Below are 20353 nucleotides of genomic sequence, written 5' to 3' on the forward strand. Positions count from 1 at the left end.
CAATGTTTGCACCATTTGTATTATTTTATTTTTTTTTTAAAGTCAGTTTTAACAGGTTGCTCTTGTTGGGGTTACCAGACCAATGGCCCAGACTTGCAATAGGAGATTGGAGAGACCAGAAGTGTGATAACACAGGAAATGTCACTGGATTTAACCCTATGGAAGCTCTGTCTTCCCATCCTCCAGCAGAAGCAGACCTGTGTGGTGATGTGCACACAGGAAGGAGCAGGAAGGAATTCCTCTGATTGCAGCTGGAGGTGCTGTGACTCCTTCCAGCATGATGAAGAAGACACACCAGTGCATTTGCTCCTTCTAGACCTCTCTCCAGATCCTGCCTTGGGCTGGCCATTGTGTCTCCTGTTCCTTCACTCTCTCTGGAGGGATGCTGAAACCATTGGTGCTGGCAGAGGAGCCTTGGTTGGGTGCTGTGTTCTGTCTCTGGTCTGCCCAGCGTGTTGCTGGAGGAACTGGTACTGGGGCTGCTCTCCCTGCAGCTGAACAGCCAAGCCTTTTAACAAAATAAAGACATCCAGATGTGTCTGATGCTTTTGTCGTGGTTTTGGGGTGAAGCCCAGGGACAGAGCACAGGCCTGAGCACTCCAGGTGGTCCTGGTGTTGTCCCTGGGCTGTGTGTTCCTGCCTGACCAGCCCAGGGGGCTGTGGAGGGTTTGGAGGAGATGGAGTGAAGGAGGCAGCAGTGGGGAGTGTGATCTGTCACTCAACAGCCACAAAGCAGTGTCAAGGTTCTCCTTCCAAGTCCTGCTGACTGTCCCTGTTTTCCCTTCCAATGCAGAAGGTTTGGAAAAAGCCCTTCCTCAGAGCCAGCTGCCCCTCATCTGCTCACACTGACCCCAGCCAGGTCTCTGCTGCTCAGCCAGGCAGTGACTCTGCAGGGATTGCTCATTTTTAGAGCTGCCCTCCTTGTCCTGAACGTGACCCCGAAGCCGCAGCCCGAAGCTTGAACGTTGGGTGGTGCCTCTGCTGCTTTGTCCATCTCCGTGAGGGAGAGACTTCACAGAATCATTCAGGTTGGAAGGGACCTCAAAGATCAGCAAGTTCCAACCCCCTGCCATGAGCAGGGAACCCTCCCACCAGACCAGGCTGCACAAAACCTCATCCAAACTGGCCTTAAAAACCTCCAGGGATGGATGGGGCATCAACAGCCTCCCTGGGCAACCCATCCCAGCTCCTCACCACCTTTAGAGTGAAGAGTTTCTTCCTAACATCTCACCTCAATCTCTCAGTTTAAAACCATCACCCCTTGTCCTGTCCCCATGGTGAAAAGCCCCTCCCCAGCTTTCCTGGCTGTAGTGAAAGGATGAGGGGGATGGGTGAAAACTGGAAGAGGGAGATTGAGGTGAGACATGAGGGGGGAATTCTGGAGTGTGAGGGTGGTGAGAGCCTGGCCCAGGTTGCCCAGGGAAGCTGTGGCTGCCCCATCCCTGGCAGTGTTGAAGGGCAGGTTGGATGGGGCTTGGAGCAACCTGGGCTGGTGGGAGGTGTCCCTGCCCCTGCAGCAGGTGTCCCTGCCCGTGCCGGAAGCTCCAGACCATCTCACGTCCGTTCCAGCCGCACCCGCGGGCACGTCCCGCCCGGGACCGGAAGCGGAAGCGGGGCCCGCCCTTCCGCTCGGTGCCCTTGTGCTGCCCGGACGATGGCGGCGCCGCTGCTGCGGGCCGCGCTGCTGGGCCCCCGCGGGGCCTCCCGGGGTGAGTGCCCGGCCCGGCCCACCCTGCCCACCCTGCCCACCCTGCCCTGCCCTGCCCTGCCCGGCCCGCCCTGACCCGCCCTTCTCTCCGCAGCTCTGGGCCCGGCCCTGCTCCGCGCTCCCGCTCTGGCCGCCGCCGATCGCAGCCTCCCGGCCCGGCGCGGACACAGCTCCGCCCCGCAGGGTACGTGTTCCCTGGGGCGGGGGGGGGTTCAGCTCCTTGTCAGCCCCACATTCCCTGGCTCGGGTTGGAAGAGCGGACCCTCAGGGTCATCCAGCCCCCCCAGGGTGACGAGCACAGGTCCCTGCAGGCTTTCCCAGTGCGGGAATGAGGCTGGAAGCACCTAAATACACCAGGAAGAAGCTTCAGCACTTCCTCAGCTTCAGGAGCAGCCTGAAAACGCCGAGGCTGGGGCTGCTTCCTTGAGCTGCAGGCTGGCAGAGGTTCCCCGGGCCTTCCTTAGGTGGCTTTTCCCCTCCCCGGGGGGCAGGATCCCGGAGGGGTGATGTGAGACCCACACCCCGGCCGAGGGCAGCATCCGAGGTGGGGTGGCCCGAGGTGAAGGGGGGTTTGTGGCCTCCAGGGAGGCAGGTCAGAAGCAGAAGGGGTGAAGAAGCACCTGCAAAATGAACGGGCTTAAAACCAGCCCGAGCCATTGCCCTCCTTCCTGTTCTGAGCTTCATATTAACAACACACTTGGTGCTTGTGCTGCTGGGTGTCCTTGCTCAGGGATTTCCACAGGGACAGGTTAGTTAGGAGTCCACAGCTTAGGTCCCTTTCGTGGCTTAGTTCAGGTCCTTTGCTTTCCTTGTCACTTCTCTAAATTGCATTCTTGCAAAAAAACAACCAAAAAAACCTGCCTTTTGGTTGAGATGGATGGGTACTATCCCTGTGTTGGGTGACTTTGGGGGCCAGTGTGTTACAAAGGGCATTTCACAGGGTGAGTTCTTGATGTTTTTAGCCTGGGCTGCTGCAGACATCCTGCTTCCAAGTATTGCTTTGGTTTGCTCCAGAACCTTCTAGATGTTGGGTGGTTTTTCCTTCCTCCCCCGCCCCCCCCCCCCCCTCTAATAGCATTTTCATGCTTAGAAAAAGTAAGATTTGGTTACAGAGCTCCCTAACTCTTATTTTTCTTTGTAGAGCCATCTGCTGTGTGGTTCAGGTTGTACCCAGCTGAGCATCAGTGAAGGACTGAAAACTTTTGGCCTTTAGGCTGCTTTTAGGCCATATATGAGTGTGATAGTCCCAGCAGTTTAACCTGCTATTTACAGTTAAAAATAAGCATACCTGTTCCTGGGCAGAGTTACTGTGTGATTCCCTGGAACTTGGAGTTGGGTCCATCTGGATGTCCAAGCCCTTCCTCTTCATGTGAAAGTAGGACTGGTGTTTGTTTTGACTTTACCTGTGAAGCTTCTTTTTCTTTCTAGTAAAAGAAGCTTCTCCCTCTTGGCAGCAGCCAAGAGAAGGGTATTTAAAATAAACCTTTTAGGCACTGTAAAATAGGTGCATATTCTACAGCAGGAATTCAGAGGCCTCTAGGTTTTGCTTGGATGAAAGCCCAGGAGTTGGGTCAGAGCAAACATGTGGTGTGTGGTGCTGATCAGGGTGGAGTGTCTGGTTTTTTGAGCAGGAACTTTGCACTGAAAAATCCTTCTCCTTCTCCTGCAGGGAGTTCCAAGGCTGCATCTTTGCACTGGACAGGTGAGAGAGCTGTCAGTGTCCTCCTGCTGGGCCTCCTTCCTGCAGCCTATCTGTACCCTGGACCAGCCATGGACTATTCCCTGGCTGCAGCCCTCACCCTCCACGGCCACTGGTAAGCACAGCAGGGCCCTCAGGATCCAGAGTGAAGCCTGGCAGGGTGGGCTCCAAGGCTGAGGTCTGAAATCTCTGCCTGGCAGTAAATCTGCTGCCTGATGTCCTGATCTAGTGTAAAACACCTGGAAAGAGGTGCAGGCCAAGTCCTTACTCTCCAAGTTCTGTGGCAGTTGTGATCTTTGACTGTTTGCACCTTGGTCTCCCTTTGTCACACTGTTCCCTCAGAGGGCAGGACACTTATTACTGTTAAGGAATCCATTCACAGTCTCTAGTCTTCTTCTACACAGGCTCTTGCCTCAGGAGAGCTTCCTTTGTCACTGGCTGTGTAGAACCTTGGGCATTTTGATCTTGCAGAAGAATCAAATCTTGTATGAAGAGAGGGAACAGGGCAGTTCTATATGAAACAAGTTGTTCTTCTGAGGTTCTGGCTTTGCCCATCTCAGTGGTGATCAGATTCTGCACAATCAAACTCCAGAGCAAATGTTCCAGTGAAGAAGCTGAGACCTTGATCATTCTTTTCTGGATTCCCAGGAACTGGATGCTTGATCATCTTCTTCAAAGGGTAGATCTGCTGGGATCTTCAATCTGAGTAGGGTAGACAGGTCTAGTTAGGAGTGCACCAGCTGCCTGGCCTAACTGGCAGCTTTTACATTCTTGAGGAGATACTGGTCTGGAACTCCTTGCACAGGGATAAAGCAGATAAGCAACTTCATGGTACTTTGGGATGCCAGGTTTTCTTAAATCTCAGTTTGACCAGGGGCATTTCTTCCCTGTGGGTGTTGGTGCACACTAGTTGTGACCATGTGGGCAAATTCCAGGCAGTGGAACAACAGGTTGGTGCAGGTGGATGTGCTGAAGCAGGTTCTCTGGGTGGCATTTTGTGTCCAGGCATGTGGATTCTTTAGTGACTGTCTCTTAAGTGTCAGGATGTTTCATCTAGAAATCCATTTTCCATAAGCAGTGTGGGGACTTCCCCTGACAGATAAATATCTTGCTGCTTGTCTGCAGCTCTGCTGGTAACTTTCACCACAGCTAATTCCTCCCCCACTCGTGTGGGTTTTTTGTTCTCTTTTTTTGGCTGGGAAGTCATTCCAGTATTAAAACTCTTACCTTGCAAAACATCCTCTTAAAAACCTAAAGAGTTCATGTCTAGTCTGACAGATTTGGAAATTTTTTGGTGCCCACTATTTTGTAACCTAAAGGCACATTCTGGAGTCTCTTGTGTGTGTTTGTGACAGTAGCTGGTCCCACAGCCACAGCTTGGTGTTCCAGCAAGGCTGTTCCTCTTGCTTTCTTTGCAAGTCAGCTCAGCTGCCCATGGTTTCTTGGAGGCACATCCCACAGCTTCTATTAAGGGCTTGTAGGGGTGGGACAAGGGGGAATGGGTGAAAACTGGAAGAGGGAGATTGAGGTGAGACATGAGGAGGGAATTCTTTGTTGTGAGGGTGGGGAGACCCTGGCCCAGGCTGCCCAGGGAAGCTGTGGCTGCCCCATCCCTGGCAGTGTTGAAGGGCAGGTTGGATGGGGCTTGGAGCAGCCTGGAATGGTGGGAGGTGTCCCTGCCCATGCAGGTTGGATCTAGATGAGCTTTCAGGTCCCTTCCAACCATTCCATGATTCTGTTGTTTGAAGGGCCTGTGCTCAGCACCTTGTTTCCTCAGTACCCTTAAGAAAACTCTTGACTGTTTATTGTTTTGATACCATTTGTAGAATGTTTTGTTTCCTTCTAGTTTGTTTCATGTTTTGGTTTTGTTGTCATTGATTTTTTTGTAATAGATGCTGCTTCTTTTTGCGTGGGAACTGGGCATTCTTTAGGGAGGGCTGATGATGTGACCACATCTTACTAGAATGCTCCCATCACCTGGATGGACAGGAATGCTCCTTGCTGATTTCACCTTGTTTTTCTTACTCCTTAGGGGTCTGGGCCAGGTGATAACTGACTACGTCCATGGAGACACAGCCATCAAGGTGGCCAACTCAGGTCTCTACGTGCTGTCAGCTGTCACCTTTGCTGGCCTCTGCTACTTTAATTACTCTGATGTTGGCATCTGCAAGGCTGTGGCCATGCTGTGGAGCCTCTGAGATGCCTCCCAGGCCCTGACCAGCACGATTGTTCTCTGCTGCCTCTGCTCCATCGTGTTTTCACCAACATGTTTCATGCAAAACGAATCAGTAACCAATGGTCCGTGCTGCCTGTCTCCTGCAGCAAGGTCAGAGCTAGTCTTTTGGAAAGAAATACCAGTAAAAATGTTAGGAAAAGAAAAAGCAGATTTAAAAATGGGGTGGTGTCCAGGTGAGAGTTGAGTTGATTTAAGCTGCCACTGTAACTTGGGAGGAATTAATGACATTGACAGCAGACTCCAATAGCTGAAGGTAACTTTCCTGGTAAAGGCAGCTTTAATGAATGTTTTTTTCTAAAATAACTGTTGTTTGGTTTCTTCTTTTGTAAAACCAACTTGACTCGCAGGAAATTGACCAGTTATTTCTGGCATCACAGCAGCTCTATGTAAGGCACACCTTGTCACTCTTTGGACCCTGAGACTTGATGTAGAAAAGGGAATAACTTTTTTTCTTAATCCACGCAATAAAGAATTTACAGAAACTGTGTTTGCTTCTGAACTTTTTGTTATGACTTTTGGGTTACTTGAAATGTTTGCAAATAGGATTTTTTGTCCTGAAATTCAAGTTCAAATACTAAATCCTAGTGCTGTGTTCCTGTTCATACCATCACTCTGCATTGCTTCATTGATGTGTTATAAAACAAAACAGGAGTATGTGTTGTCCTTAATATTTAAAGTGGGGTCTTAGACTTAATGCAGTTCATCCATTAGAAAATAATTGACTTAGAAGAAAAACCCTGATGCAGATACATTTTAGGAGCTGTAAATGGCATTTCATGGTTTCCCTGGAACCTGTATGTTCATCTGCAGCACTTGGGGAGTGTTGTTGTTGAAATACACTGGGGTGCACATTGTCCTGTGTGCCTGCAGAGACAGCAAACATGTCCTTTCTGTCACAGCTGGAGATGAGACTCGGGCAGGGCTCCTTATGTCTGCAGATTCTGAGCCTTTTACAGGGGGGAGTTCTGCTTTTTGACTTTCTACTCTGCTTTATCTTCTCTGACTTTCATTGTAGTAAGAAGTGATGAGCTGCTTCCATATTCTAATGGTATTTCTGTGGTGCTATTGAGAGGAAGAGGAAGAGGGTTCTGTGTTACCATCAGTCTGATTTTGCAATAAGTGGAGCAAATAAGTTGCTATTATGGGACTTTCTGATTTTATTTCCTTTGTTTTTTTCCTAAATCTGGATTAGAATGTTTATTTATTCATTTATTTATTCATGCCACGTTGCTGGCCACTTTTGCTCAGTCTTGTGGTCAGAACTGAGCTGGTGGCTTCTTCCTGGTGTGGCCTGGTTGAGATACCAGTAACACTGGTGATGTGCTCAAGATGAGGAAGATGCGTGTGAACTTCTCTGGTGAGAACCTCTGAACAAGCTGAACATGTGTCACAGGGCTGGACATTTCCTCTGTTGAGACCAAACCCAAGGGGCACGTGTGTGTGGTATTTGTTTCAGGTATTTTGTGTCAGAAATGAGTTTTATCTAAGAACTCTGCTGGCATGTTTCGGGCTGCTCGCTGAGAGCAGCTCCGTGTGCTTTGGGGCAGGGAGTGACCACAGCTTTGCCTGGATTGTGTGTGTTCCTCAGCCCTGTTGGAAGGGAATCAGCTCCTGTAATCACCACTAACTTCAGTTCTGGGTTCTTGTGGCTGGAAGCAGTTGGTCTAGCCCCATTTTTGAACATTCAGCTGGGATATAAAACTCCTTTTTATGCTTCTCTGTTTTGTTTTTTATTTTGAAGCCCCTGAAATTACAGTGGGATTTTTTTACCAAAAAACAGTGTTGAGACTTGTCTGCAAGTCTGAGGATTTCCCTCCATTTCATGCCAGGGTGAGGCCTTTTTTCTCTATTCTCTTCTGCATGGGAAGGGGAAAGCCCAGGGCCCCAGTTGTCATCTTGGTTGGAGGTGGAACAGAGGAGGAAAACCAACACCTAGATGGTAGGTAGGAGAAAACAGAAAGACATGCCACATCCATTTCCTCAAGATCAGGCGTTCAGAATGCATGACAATCATTTGGATTTTGGTGAAATCCAGTTCTTGCTCCACTCTGAACATGGAGTTCACAGCCTGAGCCCAGGGAGTGCTGCATTGTCACACACACAGAATAAAAGGGTCCTGATGGGAACCAGCCATACCTACATTTGTTCCCAGGAGGACAAATGTCTGTTTCATTTCATCACTAATCTATAATCTACTGTTAACTTTTAAAAACTTTCACATAAAACCGTAATTCATTCTTTTTTTTTTTTTTTTTTTTCTTTTGGGCCCTCTGAGGACAAACAGCTTTATTAGAACTTTAGCTGTTCAGGTAAGTTTGTGGTTTTCTGAGCAAAGATTTCCAGTAAGTTAAAAATCTTCTGCTGTTTCTACTTCAGTTGAAGGTGTCACTGAGATTGATGAGGATGCTCAGGAAATGATGCAAATAAATTAATCTCAGAGTGGTTATTGGCTAGGTGCATGGTCTGCTTATGACATCTATTTTAAGCAGTTTTATCCCCTCCCCAAAATAGATATATTCACCTGTAAGACACCTAACTCAGAAGCTGTTTGATCAACAGCCAGTAAAGATTGTAGGGATCAAACTACCTGGAACAGTGTAGGCATCACATTCCTGGTTTTTCATAGTGTAACTCCTCTGTCTGACTGGAAAACATTCTCCTGCTTCTTTTTGCCAAGAATTTGAATTTATTTTCCTTTGTAAGATGCTCAGTTTTGTCCTGGCTCATTGTAGCTAAAAACATAAAACTGACTTGCCTCGGATAAAGAAATAAGAAGATTTCATTCATAAAAAACCCCAAATTTTATTTTAAAATGTGAAACACGGGACATGCTGTGACTTTCATTCTTTCTTAAGCTGGATATATCTTCACGGTCTCATCCACTTCACCTCTTGACACTTTCTTTAGAATTAATTTTCTTAAGCCACCTTCTTGCTCAAAGGCCAAAAACATCCCCTGTTTTAGCGAGTATTCAAACTTAAATGCTCTGGAGCAACTACGTGTAAAAGCCGTTTTGAAAAAGATGATGTTACTTTCACCAGGAAATTCTGCGGGAACTTCTCCTTCCTGGGGAAAAAAAAAAAAGGGAATGGATTAGTCCTGAGCAGTTTTCTTCCAGCTCACAGGTGTTGGAATGCTCAGGTTTGCCCCCTGCTGCTGCGTCCAGGAGGGATGGGAAGCTGACACGTACCTTAAATCGAACTGTCATCTTCCCACGTTCTTCCTCACAACACATGTAGTAGCTCTTGTCTTCCACCAGGACACTGAACGCGACAGGCAGCCCTGCTGAGGGGGTGGTGGTTTTGTAGCAGTGAACGCTGAAGTGCATTCCGTTGCCTAAACAGCAATTGCTCGTTGTTAACAGTCTGGGAGAGCTGCGACAGCTTCACCCCCTTGTGTGTCACCACCCCCCTGGCAACCCCTGCCTTCCCGGGACACTTCCTGACAGGAAAGCCAGGACTTGAATGGATATGATTGCTGGTGGCACAGATTTTACTTTCTGCCACTGCTCAGTGACCAAGATTTTGAATTTGCAAGAAAACATGTGAAGGTAGCAGTTGGTTTGGGTTGGGAGTTCAAAGCCTTCTGTGTGTAAAGTGAGAGCTGGGCTGGTAAACAGCCCTCTGTAAATCAGGTGATGCTGTGTGTATGTGACTGTAATGGAATATGTTCTACACACTCGTTGAAGGAGGGAGATGGAGGTGAGACATGAGGAGGGAATTCTGGAGTGTGAGGGTGGGGAGACCCTGGCCCAGGTTGCCCAGGGAAGCTGTGGCTGCCCCATCCCTGGCAGTGTTGAAGGGCAGGTTGGATGGGGCTTGGAGCAGCCTGGGCTGGTGGGAGGTGTCCCTGCCCATGCAGGGGGTTGGAACTGGATGATCTTTCAGGTCCCTTCCAACCCAAACCATCCCATGATTCTATAGAAAACAAATACAGGTCAGAATTGATTGCTGAGACCGTCACCAAAATTCAAAGCCCAAAACCACACGTACACTGGTTACTGCTGCTGTTAGAAGAAAGTAAGAGCTTTTAGTGCTAAATACTTGGCCTGTTTACACCTAAAAATGATTTTTGTAATCCAACACACACACACACGAAGGATTAAAAACTTAGTTTGTGATCAGAGCTAAGCACAAGTCTTTGCAGCCTTTCCCTGCATGGCCCATCCTGCAGAAATCAGCCTCACCCAGGAAACAAGTCTGAACTGTCAGTCTCACCACTTAAGAGTCAGTGATTGCAAAGAACAAAAGCACGACAGGAATAAAGGAAAAATGCAGTGGTCTTATGGGGTTTGAGAAGCTGTGTACCAGATTTCATCTCCTGATCTGTCACATCTTCAAAAGCTGCAATGTTTAAATCCGGTCTCACCACGAGCAATTGGCTATTGACGTTTCGCAGGACTTGGTGGAGAACTTTTTCCCTACAAAGGGCATCACATTCCAGCCCTGTGGAAATATTAAGCAAAGAGGGTCAGATATTTTAGCTGTCCTCTCCTCAGGGGGTAACAGTTCCCTGCCGGCTTCATCTTGTCACTACGGATACCCCATGAAATAAGTTCCTAGACTGGCCATCTCAGACAAAACTGTCATCCTTTCCACCCCTGGCTTTCCAGGCAAGGCAGAGGATTTCCCAGCAGTCGGTGCAAGTGAGCAAGGGAAGTTTCTGCATCTGTTAATGAGAGCTCAGAGGCAACAGTTCTCTCTTTTGCCCAACAGTTAGAATTGCATTAAAGGGTCTTTCTGTCAGGGCAGCCACAGCCCTGGACCTCAGAAGGAGAAGGTGAGCTCTAGCTCTCTTTTTTATAGTTGCCATTAACAGGTTGGAGATCTGGTCTCTCAAGGCACACAAAGCATTTCTGGGTTGGTAAGAGTGAGCAGGTCTGCTAAACCGGGTAATTAAGAAAAGGGGGAGCTTTCCAATTAAGGTTAGCTCTGCTCAATGGCTAATGAAGAAAGGATGAGGCTTACCATCGTCGTCTTGGTTCCGAGTGAGCAGTGTATAAAAACCAGAAGCAAAACAAACAAACCAAACCAACAAACCAAAAAAAAAAAAAAAAAAGAAAGAAAGAAAGAAAGAAAACACAACATTAAGCTCTGCCCCCATAAACCGCTTTTCCACCTACTTTTATTTTTCTGCAAGGTTGGAAGCCAGCCAGGCAGCCACCTCTGCATCTGCAGTTGCACTAGCTCTCCAAGTCGAGCTGGTCGGGCTACAGAGTGTGTCTTGAGAGCCCAACAGCCTCAACCGAAAGGTGAAACCACCAGTCATCTGAGAGCTGCACTTACCACCCCACCGAGGGTGCAAAAAGCTTTAGGGTTACTGGTGAGTGAGCAGCTCAGGTTGATACGAGTCTGCAACCCAAGAATAAATGGCAGGCAAGGGTTTGTTTTCATTATCTAAGTGAGCAAGGGACAAGAAGGAGTCATTGCAAATTGATGCTAAAGAAGAGAGTTTTCTAACTACATCCTGTCAGGTTGGAAGTTACTCCTTTCAGCTCCACCCCAAAGTGCTACAGCCCCTCGGAAGGTTCTTCACAGGAATGCACTGTATGAAGCAACAAATATCCCACTGACTTGGCTAATAACAGCTCAACATGGAGCTTAGCGGGGGAAAAAACCCAGGAAAAATCAGAGGGATAAATGAATTTGGTTTAGTCAGTATTCAAATAGAAGATTGCGTTAAATGCTGGCGGGGTTTGGCAAGGATACTGTGCTGGCTTGTCCACGCTCCGGCTCTTTGTGCGTTAACAACTCGTTTATCTACATGGGTGGGGACGGCTCTGGGGGTTTGAAGTAGCATGGCCGGGGGAGGGGAGGGGGGGGAAGAATAAAAAAGCAGGATTGCACAAAACGCCAAGGATGCCAGCCCGGAGGAAAAGCAGGAATTGCCCACCAGGCTTTTGATCTGTGCAGAAAGCAGCCCCCGGGGGCATCTCCGGGGAGGAACGACCTTCAAAGCGGAGGAGGGGGTTGCTAGCCGGTTGCACGGGACACACCGGGAACTCTTGGTAACTCATCTTCCCTCTGCCGCAGGGAAAAAAAAACAAAACCAACACATGCAGAGGATTCGGAATTAAAAAAACAACCTCACAGGGGATCCCCCAAGACCCTCCGACGGGCGCCGGGATGTTCCAGCCTCCCGGGATGTTCCAGCCTCCCGGGATGTTCCAGCCTCCCGGCGCCCGTCGGAGGGTCTTGGGGGGTCCCTGGTCCCACAAGCAGAGCCCACCCTTTCCCCCCCGCCACGTACCTGGGGAGCCAAAAGCCTTCAGGTGCCGATGGGGCTGTCCCCAGAGCTGTTGTGGCACCCTCACCCTCATGCGACCCGGTGAGCCGGGAGGGAAGGGCGCGTGTCTTGCTTTGGTTTGATCTCGTTTTCCTCTCCAGCCTCCCCGACGGAATGAAAGAGTCTGAACCCCGTGCAGAAGAAACCGGGACTTTTCCCCAAGGCGATCTGCTGACGCCAGCAGTTTATCCTGGTGGCACTTACTTCCCCTCCCCAGTGGAGAAAGCAGAGAATGCAAATCTGAGGTTAGGAAGGAAGTTTTTTTCTTGCGACTCCCCCCGCATCTCGCCCCGATGTCGTCAGACCACGCGTCCCGATTCCCGCACGTTTCTCTCTGAGTTGCTCGGATCCAGAAAACCTCAAGTAGCAGTTTTGAAACAGGTACCAGCCGCCAGAGCGGATTTCCCCCTTCTCCACCCCAAAAAAAAGCGTCGTGCCTGCCTTGGGAGGGGAGGCAGCTGAAAACACATCGCACCCGGTTCTTTACAGTGAGCATCCCTTCCAGTCCTCTTCCACCCTTTTGGACACCAGGAGCTTCAGGGAAGGGGAATTGAGGCTCCTGTCAGGGAGCTCATCTCTGCAGCTCCCTGAAAGGAGTTTTGCAGGGAGGTGGGTGTTGGCCCCTTCTCCCATCATGTAACGATGGTGTAAAGAATGATGGAAGTGGAGGAAACGGCCTGAAGTTGCACCAGGGGAGGTTTAGACTGGATATTAGGAAGAACTGATTTGCTGAGGGAGTGGTCAGGCCCTGGCACAGCCTGCCTGGGCTGCTGGTAGAGTCCCCACCCCTGGAGGTGTTTAAAAAAACCACTGCAGGACGTGATCTAGTGGGCAATTTCATTTTAATTTTAATTTTGTTTTTTTTTTGCGGGGTTGACACTTGGACGTGGTGATCTTGGAGGTCTTTTCCAAGCATGACAATTCTGTGAAAGAGCTGGAAATTGTGGCAAGCACTTGGAGCCAGATTAACGGGTAGCTCCTGGTTGGCCAGCTGTGAATTGTTTCCCCGGGTGTGTGTTAATTGCAAATCAATCAAATAGTGGCAGCCACGGGTCATCCCTGCCTGCTGCAGCCCCACGAGGGGGGATGTTTCTCAGGAGGTAAGTGCAGCTTTGGGTGCTTGTGGGGTGCTTCGTGTGACAACTGTTGCTGTAACTGTGATGGAAAGTTTTGTGTGGTGATGGGACAGCTAGGGCTTTGAAAAAAAAAAAAACAACAAACAGGGAAGTGAACTTGGAAATGAATCATTAGCCAATATGTTGAATTGTTGTTAGAGCTTGGTAGTGCTGGCTGCAATATCCATGCCTTGGTTTTCTGCTAATGATGCTCTACTCAGCTGTGCAGCTCAGGGGCTAAAATGAAGAGGCTCTAGTCCTAGCACTGGGGAAAAAACCCACAGCAAAACCCCCAGACCTCACAAAACCCCCAACCAAAGCCTAAGATAATGGAGAAAAGTCCCTGGCACGTTCCCTCGTGTCCCCACATGCCTGTTGCTGCTCTTGGAGGAAGAGAAACAACCCAAAAGCACAGTGTGTGTCTGTAAAGAATGCTTTAATATCTGTGTCTTAAAACTAGGGAGGGCAATTTGGAGGTTAAAGGCAAGATTTTCAATCTCGCCTGAAATAATAATCCTAAAAATAAGAATGCTGTTCATTTTACTAACAACCAAGGATTTTGACTTTTCTGCTCGCAGAGAGTGATCAATTTCACTGACCTGTTAAGGCAAACAAAAACTAGGGTGCTACAGAAATGTATCTTTCCTGAAGCTGTTGAAAGAAGCTAATGAAATTGACTCACAAGTATTTAAAAAAGCAGAATTCAGCAGCAAAGTCAATCCTGTTTCTGACAGACAAAACCCACGTTTTTAGTGTGCCAGAGCTTTCAGGTAAGAGGTGTAGATGTGTATTTACAGACACTCCATGTGCCCTGATTGCATTCCAACCAGCTGCTACATTAAGTCATCCCTCTTCGAATTCCTGTTTTGTTTGGAGAGGTCCCAATTTGATCGAAACTTCTAGATTTCTACGGGCAACAACTGCAGTTCTCCCCTTCTGGGTACTTTCTTGGAACAGTCGGTCCTTCTAGGGAAAAAAATAAAAATACATGTACCTTCCTAAATTTGACTGGCTTCTGGTCACCAGTTTCTGCATGTTTGCCTGGAGCAGTTTCGTAACAGTTCCTTTCTGTGAAGAACCATCAAATTGCCTCCTGGTCTTTTATTTTGAACCAAAATAAGCAGCTCCAGCCCTTTATGCTTCTACCTCTGGATACTTTTATTCAGCTTCAGAGTAATATTAATGTCTCCTTCATTCCAATTGAATGTAGTTTGTTTTTTTTTTTTAAACATCAGGGCACCAGAACTTTATTCTGGCGAGTTTCCCCACTGGGGTGATTCTGTTTGCATCCCTTGTTCCCGAGGACCTAACTTTAAATTTCACTGCTAAAAACATTAATATATTAATAATTATTTATCATTCGGCCTTTTTTTTTTTTTTTCTCAGTAAGTTTAAATTTACCCTCAGACCACTGGTGAAATATTAAATAATACTGCAGCTGGTACCAAAATTGGTGCAAAAGCACCACAAGCAGTTCCAGGCAGCCAACAGAGCTGACTTTTTATTAACTGCTGGCACAAATATTTTTGGTTTATTGACACTCTCTACAAAACTATCAAGAAGGAGGACTTTGTCTTTATTGTCAATCTTTGATTAAAAAAAATCAATCAAGGCATTTAGCACATTAAATAATTTTTTTTTTCCTTAGTCTGTGCATATTTGCATTTATAAGGACCAAGGTTTAAATTAAAAATAGCTTTTGTTGTAAGTTTTAAGCTTTAATTTCTCCTGGCATTTTAATATCTGACAGTAAGTGGAACTGCTTTTACAGTAATGGCTTAAATATTTTTCAAGTTTTTTTTTTAGTCTGAGCTTTCTCCATAGACTGTCACACCCATAAGGTACTGAAAGCTGTAAAACAATTCAGATGTTTATTTTAATTGAGGTGGTCTGTTAATAAAAATACCTTTAAAATAGTTATGGTAACTCAATTAGGTAAACACTAGGAATATTTTCCTAATGTATTCCTTCACATGTGTTTCTTAATGTTTAAATAGTGTTGCTAATAAGATAAAAATCTATTTTTTTTGAGAATGGAATGAAGTGGGCAGCAGAATGAATGCCATTTCTACTTTGGGGAAGTATTTAGTTCTTGTTCTTTCAGTAGTTTCATTTCTTGTCCTGAGTTTTGACTTTCGGAGGCTATTTGGATAACATAGAGGGTTGAGATCCTTTCCTCTCTCTGGAAAAAAAAAGACACTAAAGATGCCAGAAGCCACAAAACTCTCCCGAATCGTGTCGGTTCGTCCTGCTCCTCGCCCTGTTTCCTAGTGGCACCCAATGGACTTTTCCAGGGAGGGCTTTCCCTGGAGAAGTGAGGCACGACCGAAGCAAAACGCAGTCTTCTTTTTGTTTAGGGAGGTTAAAAAACCAAAAAAGCCGTGTTATTGGCTTTCATGATGGTCGTTAATCAGAGTTTCCTCATGAGTGGCTTCGGCGGTGGCTCCGTCTGGCCGCTCAGGCTGCGGCTGGACGGGTCCCAGGGGCTTGGAAAATGGCACGTGCTGGGGCTGGTCGGGCAGCGCAGCCCCTGAGAGGGGTGTGGGGGGTCTGGGGTCTGGGGAGCTGGGGTCTGGGGAGCTGGGATCTGAGGAGCTGGGATCTGGGGAGCTGGGATCTGGGAATTGGGGCCCTCCGGCCTCTGCCCACGCCCTGAGGAGAGCGGCCCAGGGAAGGGGAGGCAGCCCAGGGCCCTGCCCCGATGCCCGGCAGGGCAGGGGAGCTGGGGGTGCGTGGGCACAGCTGGGCTGTTCTGGGGGGGCACACACCCCCAGTTCCCTTCGGGCTGGCCCCGGGGGCTGCCCGCAGGCCTCGTGTGTCTGGGGGGGTCTAGCTGCGCTTCCCCGTGGCGGGAGACGAGCCGGTGACGCCCGCTCCTTCTTGCCAGGCAGCGGCGAGCAGCAGCTGGCAGGAGTCTGAGGAAAGCAGAAGTAAACGTAGGAAGGAGATGGAGGTGAGCGGGGCTGCGGGAGGCCCTGGGCCCTTCTTCTGGTCCCCGGGGACAGGGAGAACTTCCAGAACCTTCCCTGACGTTGCTGTGGAGGAGAGAAGGCAGGAGCTGGTCTGTGGAGGTTAGGGGTAACACAGAGGGACTTTCTTGCATGAGGAGACGAACATTTCTCTTGGTGTTGGAAGACCAAACTGGCTGTGTGTGGTGTCACGTCTGTGTACAGCTTCCTGAGAACGAGCCTCTGAAATACACCAGCTTTTCTGAGAGAAACAAAGATCTCAAGCTGGTGCTTCCCCCACCCTTTGCTGTCCCTGTTCCCAGCAGATGGTCTTGGTGCTGTGAAGCCAGCAGCACTTGCACTGAAACCAGCCTCTCCAGATCTCTTTAAATCTGTTTCCGTTAAACTCTCTCTGTGCTGAGCGGGCTTCAAGTCCTAGAACTTTGTATTTTTATGGTATTTTTATGTGCTCTGTTTATTAGAACGAAGCTTCAGAAAGTGCTGAGGTGTCTTGCCTTGAGAAAACAGATCTGGCTTTTCCTGAGGGTTCACAGTCCCCTTACAAACCTGAGCCCCTGGACAAAGTTTTAAATGGTATGAAACACACTGAAAGTAACTACTTAGTTCCCTACTTTGACATTGAGATGAAAATCCATCCAAAGGTTTTAAAAAAAATCACTGCTTTTTTTTTTTCTTTTGACAGAGATGAACAAAGAAATTATGAACTTGTTATCAAAATATGCTCAGATTTTAAGGCAAGTTTCACTTCCTATTTGTACAGCACCTTTCTAGCTCCTCTGGGGAGGGTGGGTTTCTGTGGCCGCAGTGGAGACAAACGGGCACTAATAATGATCAAACACCTTGAGATAAAATGCGGTTTTCTGTTCCAACAGAGAACTAACTTGGTCAGTTTATTGATAGAATGTCTATGCTTTTTCCTAAAAGTGTGTTGTCTAAGTAGTGAGAGAGTTAATGGCATGAGTATTGATTTTAACTACAGATTTTTTCAATTAAGTGAGAGAGCAACGACGGATGCTTCTTATGTCCGAGAACTTGATGGAATCTTAAAAGAAGCGAGGACCCTAGAAAACAACTTAAAACAGAAGAAGGAGAGTCTGAAACAGAGGTTTGCTGTGCTTGCAAACACTCTGCAAGGTTAGATGGAAATGCAGAGCAAAACTTGTAGTGTATTTTATGTATTAAAATGTAAACTATGATGAGTGGTACCATGAATGTTTTGTAAGTGTCTCCTGTAAATATTTCTAGCAGTTCAGGAAGCTTTCAACAACTTGAACAGCAGCTTTAAAGAAGTAGATACAACACATAGGGTAGTGGTACTTAGTAAAAAAACCAATACTTAATATCCATTTGAAATCCTATAGCTCCAAGGGTGCCTAACATTAACACGTTTATTGTTGACTCATGGCTTAAGTTGTCCCCATCCCTGGAAAATATTTGAAGCATTTGAAAAAGAAAATAGAAGTAATTTTGCACTGCCTGGCTAAGGAAGTTCAATACCTCTGGATTCTGAAGCAGCCCAGCTGTTTCTCATGTCACTGCTAAGGATGGTTGATATTTTATTGTCACAACCAGGCTTTCACTCTAGAACACAGTACAGAAACATTTCTGTCTGCAGTGCAAGTGGAAAAGGACAATTTATTTTTTTATCGTATTTTGGAAAATGTTTTGCTAAAATCTGATTTGAATGTACTTGTAATCTTATTTCCATTTTGCCTCCTAACATAAATAGATTGAAAAGGTCAGCTTAGAAATAGGAGAGTTAATTAATGCTGCTGTGGGAAATGTATGAAGAGAGATAGAGTCTTAATTTGAAAATATATTTTAATGCTCCTACAGCTTTTCAAATTAAACCAAGGCCATTTTGATACAAACAGCAAAGCACACCATCAATATGTTGCTGGTAGTGTCTAGATACTAGATAATGTAGACATAAACTAGAATTACACAGCTCTTTTTAAGATTTAGATACATCAGTAGTGTTTGTATATTCAGTTTATTTCATGATGCTTCTGGAGTTTTTTTTGAGCACTTTTTCTTGTCATTCAACTCTGTTAAAAAAAAACAACAAACAAGCAAATATAAAAGGTACAGAGCAACATTTTTACAAATGGTGAGGCTAAAGTAATAAAAGTGCTGGATAATCCTGCTGCTGGTCAAGATACTTTTATATCTTTACCCCTCTACTGTGTATTAATTTTGTCTTTTAATCCTTTCAGTCCTCTCCAGTCCTCCTTTCCCCCTTTAATTAGATGTCACAAGCAAAGATGCTCCCTATCAAACTGATACTATTTAAAACAAATCACGGGAGAAGCTGGACATTCTGGGCAAGACTTCCCAAGGTATTTAGATGCCTAAAGATTCAGATATGTACTTAGCAGGATTTTCAAAGTCCCTAAGCATGTAAGCACTTTACATGCTTAAGAATTTTTGAAAATCCCCTAAGGTGTCTATTTGCATCTTTGGCATCAAGAAGCTTCCAGAAAAAATCTTGCCACTAGTCTACATCATATTTTACTAGTCTCTTATTTTTTCCAAATAACCACATCTCATTTTGCAGCCAGTCCTGGGAATGCTTGAACAGAAGGCAGTGGGAGAAAGAGATGATTTTGGAAGTTAAATTTTCTAGAGTCTTGTGCTAAATGCTTCTAAAAATCTGTGATGGTCCATAATGGTGACAACAAGCAGAGTTTTAAACTGTTGTCTCTGAAGTGTCTGAATTCAGTTTTCCCATAGTTATGTATTTCATTACTGTTCAGTATCTGCCTGTTCCCAGAGTCAGAAGCTTGCTGCATTTCAGCTGTGAAGATTATGCAATTTTTGGGATCACCTGGATTTAGATAATCTAGATTTAGCTTGGGTGGCTGGTATATCTAAGTTGCAACCCTTTTAAGCATTATTGGGAAGCAGAAAATTATTGGATCACATAATCTAAGTTTCTTCTCTTGGGGAGAGCACAGACCCCGTTGTGTTACTGTTGCAGCAACTTGCTCCATTTAAAACTTCATAAAACCCCAGAACATTTACTAAGACTGTACTTTTTAGAAGAGGAGAACTTGCACATTTTCTTTTAAACCATTAGAGAATAAAATTGTAGTGTTTTCTTGTTTGTCTACCCAGCTAATGATGTTTCTGCACTGCTTGCCTCTCCCATCTCTTCTGATATTTATAGGGAGAAACAAACCAATATTTTTTTTTTACTCTCTTCTGATGTGAAACTGAATGAAAACCTCCTTCTGTCTCTGAGGAACCAGCCCAGGAAATCCAGCTGGCACCTGGCCTGTCACTATCAGCTTTCCAGCTTTTTCTACTGGTTTGAACAGAAAATTAATTGGCTTTAAAGCTGCCAAATCTGATCAGCAAAGCTCAGCTGGTAACTGTGCTTTCTTTAAGCTTCTCCTCCTGTAGTTTAAGCTGCAGGGCCTTAGTAAATTAACACGAATATCTAAGATGACAGATCAGTGACAGAATATAAATGTGTTTGCTTTTTTTAAAATGTAGAAACACCTTAGACCAAGTTCTGTCCCTCTTGAAGTCAAGGGCTTTTTTTGACTGAGTCCGTTGCCTTTCTGAGCTTGCTGGGAGTACCTCCATGCTCTGGAAAGTGTGAGTGATGGAAAAACTCATCTTCAGTTTCCCTCCTTGCTCTTCTGCTACCTAAAAGCTAAAGATGGGAAATGGTGGGTAATGCAGAGACAGCTCAGGGATTCAGCAGGAGAATTCTTCCCTGAGAAGTGCAAATTATGATTGTTCACTTAAAATGAAACTGCCTCTCAGCATAGGTGGGGATCTGGGCTCATAGGAATGTGGGTCATTCTAGAAAAACACTGACTCAGGTTTAAGGCTAATGACATTCTGTCTAGAACCATCAGAATTCAGTTCTGCTGATTGTAGACTCTTTGTTTTGTCTCTGGAAGCCTGATGATGAAGGTGGCAGGTGAAAAGGAGCAGAGTGGGTGTGTTATATCATCAGGGTGAAGAGCCAGAAGGGAGGAGGGCAAAGAAGTCGGGATCAACCAGCATGTTTCCCATCCTGCAGAGAGTCTGAAGTAAATGTCTTAACAGTGACTTTATCATCAACTTGGCAACAATAAATAATAAAAACAGAATTAATCTCTCACTGTAGCTGACTTAATGTGAATAAAATGACAGATGGGGCATTTTAAGATAATTGACTCTGTCCTGTATGATATACATAAAAACGAGCAATCAGGAAGTAGGGGCTACATGACTGAGTTAAAAAATCAATGAAAGGAATGCTAATTATACTACTATTTTTCTGGAAGGTCAGCCTAGGTGGCATCCCATAGTGATCTGCTTCAAGCCTCACTTGTTCCATGTTAC

The 20353-nt window shown here is 46.4% G+C and overlaps 3 protein-coding genes across 3 annotated transcripts; 2 read left to right on the plus strand and 1 right to left on the minus strand.

The window, feature by feature from the left end:
- The first annotated feature begins 1599 nt into the window (after positions 1-1599).
- SDHD (succinate dehydrogenase complex subunit D) lies at positions 1600-6125 on the plus strand. Its single transcript, XM_051638509.1, has 4 exons — positions 1600-1709; positions 1803-1892; positions 3378-3522; positions 5440-6125. Exons 1-4 carry the CDS (start codon positions 1655-1657, stop codon positions 5603-5605), a joined length of 456 nt encoding a protein of 151 aa, XP_051494469.1. The 5' UTR covers positions 1600-1654; the 3' UTR covers positions 5606-6125.
- Positions 6126-8436: 2311 nt separating this feature from the next.
- IL18 (interleukin 18) lies at positions 8437-12132 on the minus strand. The gene is made up of 5 exons (XM_051638503.1): positions 11893-12132; positions 11536-11666; positions 9951-10088; positions 8834-8979; positions 8437-8709 (listed from the first exon to the last, which is right to left on the minus strand). Exons 2-5 carry the CDS (start codon positions 11657-11659, stop codon positions 8494-8496), a joined length of 624 nt encoding a protein of 207 aa, XP_051494463.1. The 5' UTR covers positions 11660-11666; positions 11893-12132; the 3' UTR covers positions 8437-8493.
- A 3310-nt stretch (positions 12133-15442) lies between these two features.
- Positions 15443-17151, plus strand: TEX12 (testis expressed 12). The gene is made up of 5 exons (XM_051638313.1): positions 15443-15556; positions 15877-15996; positions 16474-16585; positions 16695-16746; positions 17007-17151. The coding sequence occupies exons 1-5, from the start codon at positions 15443-15445 to the stop codon at positions 17149-17151; spliced, it is 543 nt and encodes a 180-aa protein (XP_051494273.1).
- The last annotated feature ends 3202 nt before the right edge of the window (positions 17152-20353 follow it).

The sequence above is a fragment of the Apus apus genome, chromosome 22 (assembly GCF_020740795.1).
Source record: "Apus apus isolate bApuApu2 chromosome 22, bApuApu2.pri.cur, whole genome shotgun sequence".
NCBI lineage: Eukaryota > Metazoa > Chordata > Aves > Apodiformes > Apodidae > Apus > Apus apus.

Bases quoted from the DNA above. Each gene is read 5' to 3' on its own strand.
- IL18 (XM_051638503.1), bottom strand. From the start codon at position 11,659: ATGAGTTACCAAGAGTTCCCGGTGTGTCCCGTGCAACCGGCTAGCAAC. The intron at 10,089-11,535 runs GTGGGCAATTCC...ATATTTCCACAG, and splicing joins CTGCACAGATCAAAAGCCTG to GGCTGGAATGTGATGCCCTT. The intron at 8,980-9,950 runs GTACACAGCTTC...ATTGCTGTTTAG, and splicing joins AGATCAGGAGATGAAATCTG to GCAACGGAATGCACTTCAGC.
- SDHD (XM_051638509.1), top strand. From the start codon at position 1,655: ATGGCGGCGCCGCTGCTGCGGGCCGCGCTGCTGGGCCCCCGCGGGGCC. The intron at 1,893-3,377 runs GTACGTGTTCCC...CTTCTCCTGCAG, and splicing joins ACACAGCTCCGCCCCGCAGG to GGAGTTCCAAGGCTGCATCT. The intron at 3,523-5,439 runs GTAAGCACAGCA...CTTACTCCTTAG, and splicing joins CTCACCCTCCACGGCCACTG to GGGTCTGGGCCAGGTGATAA.
- TEX12 (XM_051638313.1), top strand. From the start codon at position 15,443: ATGGTCGTTAATCAGAGTTTCCTCATGAGTGGCTTCGGCGGTGGCTCC. The intron at 15,557-15,876 runs GTCGGGCAGCGC...GGGGGGGTCTAG, and splicing joins AATGGCACGTGCTGGGGCTG to CTGCGCTTCCCCGTGGCGGG. The intron at 16,586-16,694 runs GTATGAAACACA...TTCTTTTGACAG, and splicing joins CCTGGACAAAGTTTTAAATG to AGATGAACAAAGAAATTATG.